The sequence below is a fragment of the Coenobita brevimanus genome, chromosome 1 (assembly GCF_032717465.1).
Source record: "Coenobita brevimanus isolate Jiangsu-jjx chromosome 1, ASM3271746v2, whole genome shotgun sequence".
Taxonomy (NCBI): Eukaryota; Metazoa; Arthropoda; class Malacostraca; order Decapoda; family Coenobitidae; genus Coenobita; species Coenobita brevimanus.
In genome coordinates, this window is record NC_136954.1 from 66,092,000 (window position 1) to 66,099,443 (window position 7,444).

Below are 7,444 nucleotides of genomic sequence, written 5' to 3' on the forward strand. Positions count from 1 at the left end.
AAATGCTTTATCTTTGTGAAGGGCTGAAGTTTTGTGTGTGTGTGTGTGTGTGTGTGTGTGTGTGTGTGTGTGTGTGTGTGTGTGTGTGTGTTTGTGTCAGTTGGATACTTCTTTTCTGTGAGGGTGTTGGAAATCACAACAATTTTAAACCTTTCACCCCGAGGACGTATTCTGTGCCTCATTCTTGCTTCCCCCAGACGATTTTATTCAGCTGGGGAGAGACTTTTCGAGCCGGATGGGTTAGACAGCTACAGCCTTCATTAACCCCTTCTGTACGAGAGGGCTGAAAAAAAAAATCGTCTGGTAGCAGTAAGGATGAAGGACCAAAAATACGTCATCGCAGTGAAGGGACTCCTAACACCATTCTGCCAGTAGGTCTGAGTGTATAGGGGACCGTATTCTCGTGGGCTTAGTGGATTCCGTAGCATCTCCTCCTCAGCGACTTATTTTTCTTTATTGGACCTTTGTATTCTAGTGTCGCTTCATCGTATAGCAAAGGCCTCTTCAGTCCGATGACCAACTTTATTTTCATTCTTGCTACCACTGACGATTTAATACAGCATTAGGGAAACCTCTCCTAGTGGGGTTTACTGGGAATCGTATCTAACCTCACGACTACGAGAGGTTTTCACAAAGATAAGTAAAATCGTCTGGAGATAGGAAGAACGGAATAAAAATAAGTCATAGGACTGAAAGAGCTAGTATTTTCAGACGCAGAATTAAGTTGCAAGGGAGCCTCCTTAGCCCACGAGAACACGACTTCAATGGCTGTATGGTAGGCTTCTGAGCACCTCATCCTTAGCGATTTTCTTCAGCATTATTACACATTCCCATTCTCTTTTATATGCTGCTTCCATCGTTTTAATATTAACATAGTATCAGTAGCATTTAAGAGGATAGGGACGTGTAAAACGTGGAATAAATCGCTAAAGAAGACATGTTACGGAATTACCAGAGCTACATAAAATACGAACTGAAATGTGTGTGTAAAAGAACTTGATCAGACTGTGTTGTTATTTGTATGTATATTAACACGTGACAATTACCACCTTGACTGCGATAATGTTTTGAATCATTTTAATCAGCCTACCAACAGACGATTTCCCTCTTCCTAAAAAAAACAGCCAGGCGGTCAATGAAGGCTGTATCTAACCCTTCCAGTTCCCCAAATCTCCCCTGCATTGAATAAAATACTCTAATGATATCAAGAATAAAATTAGAGTAACAAAAAAACGCCATCGTAGGGATTACAACGTCACTTTTTTCGTAACAAAATTAGAGAAAGTGATACAGAAGGAAAGTGATTTTTTTTTTTCTTTTTAGGCGCTACCTGGACTTTCTTGTTTGTAATCATTCTCTTTAGTGCCATGACGCCTTTTTCATTTCTTCTTGTTACTGCCAGACGATTTTCCTCAGTTTAGGGGACTCCGTAAACTGGAAGGGTTTCATAGTCACGCTTTATCCCTTCGCTATTTGAGGTCCAACTAAAGTTCAGTAAAATCGCCTGAAGGAGATTGAAATAAAAAGGACGTTTGAAGACATAAACTTGGACAGATCTCTCTATCAGTGTTGGGTTAATGAATGTAATATGTACCCTCTTCGGAAAGTCTCTCCCAAACTAAATAAAGTCGTGCAAAGATAGCCTGCATAGAATAATAAAGGCTTGTCATCGTAGTGAAGGTGACGAGAAGTTCAAGGAGAGAGACGTGAATTATTTTTCGTGGCTTTGTGGACCCTACCTCACCCCATCCTTAGGTGGAAGAAGAGGTCTGGATATATGATGATGATGATGATAATGATGATGTAACGTCCTGGGCTTAATCCACGAACACGCTCATTATCAAATCCCTCTCAAAACTGTGACTTTTTCCCAGGAAGGACAAGGCAAAGAGAATACAGGAACCTCGCATATCTCTTGGTCTTCCTTCAGACAGAAATGTGAGTTGCGGCAGAGAGTTGATCGGAGGTAATTTTGTGGATTCGATACCATGGTCAGAAATTCCTTTACACTTTTGGAATTCTGGGATATTGAAGTGACATTCCTACCCGCTAACTATCCCCTTCAGTTCCATGACGTATTTTGCCTTATTGATCCTTCCATCAGACGATTTAATGCAGCTAAGGAGTGACAATTGACACTGGCAAGGTTAATTAATGACTACAGTAATTACCCTCTCACGGCAAGAAATCTCCCCAAAGCTGGATAAATTAGTCTGGTGATAGCATGAAGTAAATATTTAATACGGAATGAAGGGGTTAATATTGCAGATTAGTTTACGTACCTTCAGCCCTTTGATTCCGGTAACATTTTTTTTATTTTTTTATTTTATTTTTTTACTCTTGCTACCTCCAAGCGATTTTATCTGACCTAGGAAATATCTCGTAGCGAAGGGGTTAATTAAGGCTGTGTCTGACCTCTCCAGTTCGAAAAGTCTAACCTGAGCCACATAAAACCGTGTAAAAGTAGAGAGACTAATAAAACATTCGTCATGGGAACAAAGGGATTCAGTTTTGATACTGTTGGTGTGTGGTGTAGGGAAAGCACTGACCAATGCTGAACGTGAATGAGAAGTATAATGCTTAATTGGGAAGTTTTGGAAGGTGTCATCGGAGTGCCGATGTGTTTTCGAGAGAGAGAGAGAGAGAGAGAGAGAGAGAGAGAGAGAGAGCATTATGGTGTGTCTGTGGATTTTAGTCTAGTGTTATGTTCCTGACATGTTTATATTTTGCTTACAAGATTTCGTGTACTGTATGTTAAGAAAATGCTTTCTTATGAGTTTGTGGTTTCAGTCTGTGTTTTGTCAACTTACAATTGGCTGTTAACTGTAATTTACTTGTGTAAATATTTAAGACGGGAATATGAAATATTACTTTAATTTTTTGGCGTGAATGTAACATGTATGTGGTGAATGTGTGTATTTTAATATTATACTGTGTGTATATATATATATATACACACACACACACACACACACACACACACACACACACACAGCATATTACTGTCAGTGTTATACGCCATGTGGGACAGGAGAAGAGGGTTAGGATGATGGTGACGATGATGAGTGAAATGTTGCAGTGATAAGAATGTGATGTGTGTTCCGGTGGCTGATTTGTGAGGGCGAGGTGTATTTGCGTGGAGAATGCCATTGTGTTTTTGACGTATTGCAATTTTCAGCGATGATACATGGCCTGATAAATTATTCTAGTGGGCTGCGAGTCCCAGAATACTGCACTTTGCTGTCAGTGAGAATTTGATTGTTGTTGTATAACAGTTTTTATAATCATCATTATCATCATCAGTCCTGACCCATTCTGACACCTAAAATAAAGGTGTGGAATAGGCTCCAGAAACCAGGAAAAATTATATATATATATATCTGCACTGAAAATAGCTTAAGACTTTACATACAGTACAGTACTATGAATTTAGAGTTGATTTCTGGTGGTGTCTGTTGTTTCAGTGGTTAATGAATGACAGAACATTGCACTTTGTGATCAACAAGAATGTTACTGTTGTTGATGCAAAGATAATTTTAGCCTAACAAAAGTAGGTTGAGACTGAAGTACTGTAGATTAATCCTATCAGTGGGATGACGTGTTTTTCAGTTTTATTCTCTATATTTACAGACAACAGTGCTTAATTCACCAAATGGAAGCATTTCCTTTTATCAGTCAGAAAGGTCAAGTATAACTTTAATAAACACTTTCTTTACAACAGATCTATCCCAATTTGAATAAAATAGTCTAGAGCTCGAAAGTAAAAAAAAGAAAGAAAAAATTATTAGACTGAAGAGATTACTGTTGTTTTGTATTGGTGTCTACTGGTATAATGATCTGTGAGGGAAAGGATAATGTACTATGCTGTTAAGGAAGATGTGGATAATACTCGTACATATTTTATAAAGAAAAAAAGCTTGAAATTCTGAATACGATAAATTTATTGTTGATCTGTATTTGTGTCTGATGATTCATTGGTTTATAAATGAGAGAATATTGTACTTTGTAATTAGAGAAAATGTTGAACGGGTATTATAATTTTTATCATGCCAAAAATAGCTGGAGACCACGAATAATGTGAGTTTAGCATTGATTGTGTTAATATTTAAGCCCTTTAGGTATATTCTTTTTTCTGCTATACCTTCTGATGATTTTGCCAAGCTTTGGAGATACCATATCTAGTGGCGGGGTTAGAAACGACTTCCATTATTCCCGTCACGACCAGATTTCTCCGAACTTAGTTATATCGTCTGAAGGTTAAAAAGAATAAAGTCATCGGATGGAAGGGATTAAAGCGATGATGGAAATTTGGTATGGATGTATTGTGGTGTAGGGTGGCAGTGTGTGTGTGTATTTGTATGTGTGTGTGAGTGTGTGTGTGGGAGATTAGGTATGGATGCAGTGCGGCGCGGGGTGGCAGTGGCGTATGTGTTGTGGTTGCTAAGATATGGAAGGTGAACACCTGGTGCTTGCGGTGGGGCCTCAGTGGTATAGTGTGGAAAATTGACGTGGCATTTTATTTTGCTTGGTGTGGGGTGGCGGTGTGTCTGTGTTGGTGTGGGGTGGCGTTGTGTCTGTGTTGGTGTGGGGTGGCGGTGTGTCTGTGTTGGTGTGGGGTGGCGTTGTGTCTGTGTTGGTGTGGGGTGGCGGTGTGTCTGTGTTGGTGTGGGGTGGCGGTGTGTCTGTGTTGGTGTGGGGTGGCGGTGTGTCTATGTTGGTGTGGGGTGGCGGTGTGTCTGTGTTGGTGTGGGGTGGCGGTGTGTCTGTGTTGGTGTGGGGTGGCGGTGTGTCTGCGTTGGTGTGGGGTGGCGGTGTGTCTGTGTTGATGTGGGGTGGCGGTGTGTCTGTGTTGGTGTGGGGTGGCGGTGTGTCTACGTCCATATTCTGAATGCCTCTGTAGGGCGTCCGAGCACCTCCATTGCCTCGATTTATTATGCCTGTGACACCCCAGATATTTTCTTTCGCGTTATTTATCTACTTTTAGTTCCAACTCGGTTTGCCTTGGTGACACTGCTGACAGAAAGGTATAATAGGCAAACTAAATTGCTAAAAGGTGTTCTGAAATCTGGGAAGCAATTGAAAACACGAGCTCAGAGTGTATGAAGTAACCTTTTCAGTACGATGACGTATTCCTCATTTCATTCTTGAGATTTACAGGTAGTTTTATTCAGCTTTGGATGAAACCTTATGAACTTGGGGGCTAACTTACAACATTCATTAATCCTTCCCTGGCTAAATAAAATCGACCGATGATAGACTGATTAAGACGAAAAATATGTTATCAGATTTTAGGGGTCAGTATGGTATTGTGTGGTGTGGGAAGGCGGTGTGTCCTAAGCGTGTGGTGTTGTTTAAAGTATGTTGGATAGAACTGGTGTGTTTTGATGGGGGGGGGGGAGAGAGATTATTCGTGTGGTACTGTAGCCTGCGTTATGCGGTGTAAGATGGAATTATGTCATGATTGCTTGACTGTAAAGTGAGTTATAATATATAGACATGTAGACTTTGCTGGTGTGCTAATGTGAGTACTCCTGCGTGGTAATTAATGTGAGAAGAAAATTAATGTGGTATGTGTGGAATAAAGGAAGGTCCTGTGTGGTGATTTCAGGTATGTGTGTATGTGTGTGTGTGTGTGTGTGTGTGTGTGTGTGTGTGGTGAGCCAGGGAGACCACTGACGCCTGTTCGGGTGTTGGTGACTAGCATCGGCCGCGACCTACAAGTTAGGGACAGACCTGGTGCTAGTGTGAAGTGGGCGGTGAGGCAGTGGGCGGCGGCACAGTGGGGGGCCCCAGGGGGTGGCGCATGCTCTGGACGAAGGGGCTGTTGAGCAGGAAGGGCGGCAGGAGGGAGGCGGGCGGCAGGAAAGGGTTGGGAGGCACCAGCGGCTCGGAGGCAAGGCGGAGGCGCTCCATCTCCGACTCCTTCAGCCGCTTGTCCTTGGCGCGTCTGTTCTGGAACCAGATCTTCACCTGCGTCTCCGTCAGGTTCAGCGAGGCGGAAAATTCTGCCCGCTCTGCGATGCTGAGGTACTGCTTCTCCCTGAATTTCTTCTCCAGCGAGAGCAGCTGTTGGGTGGTGAAAGGCGTGCGAGGCTTCCTGTTGGGCTTATGCTTCCTCAGTGTCACCTTCATGGGGCCCGTGAAGCGTGGCGGCTCAGGTGTCTCTGTGGGGGCGAGGTGGCACAGTCAACAGCTGGGGTGCAGGGGGGAACTGACTTACTGAGCTAGTGATAGCTGGGGGCGCCAGACATACTGCCTGCATCACGCCATTACTCAGATAACACTTCCATCATACAGACTTACTGACAGGTACAAAAGATAATCATTGTTTCCCTAGGTACTGGAGCTGTGAGGCCACAAGGGTAAAGAGGCGGTACCAGTGTGGTACTATAAATTAAATAATAGATAGCAGGAGGCACGGTGAACTTACTGCTGAGTGCCCTAAGGGAGAGCTGGTGATGGAGGAGGGGGAGGGAGGGCCAAAGCCCCGTCTGAAGGTGTGGCGGCAGGAGGGAGTGCGGGGGCGGCGGGCCCGTGTGACCCAGGGCGGCCAGGCGCGGGTCCTGCAGGGGTCCCAGGGCGGTGGGTCTGATGACGGGTTGGGCCGGCACGCGCTCACACCCATCTCTCTCCTTCTCGTCCTCGGTGTCTGTGTCCACGTGGATGTCCTCCTCCCGCTCGTCCTCACAGTCCGGCGGAGGCGGCGACGTCCGCTCCGTTGCTTCCCGATCTTTCTTACAGGAGTCCGCGGTCCGGTCCTCCCGCAATAGAAAGTCTGTAGTGTGGTTATGTGTATGCGTGTGGGTGGGACCAGGGCAACTACGACCCTCTTGACCCTCCTCACCGTGCCGCGCCGTCCGGGATTCTCCTCCGCTCAGGATAGAGTCTACTGAGAAAGACGAGAAACTTTTCCTGACGACGGCACTGAAGGCGGACTGCGGCTTATCGCCCACGCCAGAGTTGACTGTTGCCCCGGACATGGCGTGTCAGCGGGGTATAGTGTCTTAGTGTTCAGAGGTGCGACTGGGCTGAGGGGCGGGTGACTGCGATGTGGCACATGGGCGGCACTCGCGGGGCGGCACTCAGTTCACGGCACACTGGTCATGGCAGCAGCACATAATGTAAACACACCGGCGTGAGCAGATTAATGCAGCCAACTGTACACCCTCCACACAGACTGGCACTTATCACAACCCAGCATCCCGGAGTCCCACAAAGCTCCTCCCACCTCACACATGCCAGCCAGTCATACTTGCTCTCAACATTAGGGGCGGAGCACACCAGTTGTCGCCGACCAATGAGCGTGGCTGTAACTTAACGTGTTAGGTATGAGACAGGGCTAACTAAAGAAAGCGCCTGGATAATGTTTATACCATTAAAGTGTTGGGTAAATGAATAGACTAACACGCTCTTTTCCTGTCAGCTTTTGCCACGCTCTTTAAAT

At 44.9% G+C, this 7,444-nt stretch overlaps 1 protein-coding gene across 1 annotated transcript; it reads right to left on the bottom strand.

Moving 5' to 3' along the window:
• Positions 1–5,739: 5,739 nt before the first annotated feature.
• LOC145407409 (uncharacterized) lies at positions 5,740–6,980 on the bottom strand. Its single transcript, XM_080278364.1, has 2 exons — positions 6,431–6,980; positions 5,740–6,164 (listed from the first exon to the last, which is right to left on the bottom strand). The coding sequence occupies exons 1-2, from the start codon at positions 6,978–6,980 to the stop codon at positions 5,740–5,742; spliced, it is 975 nt and encodes a 324-aa protein (XP_080134490.1).
• Between the last annotated feature and the right edge of the window lie 464 nt (positions 6,981–7,444).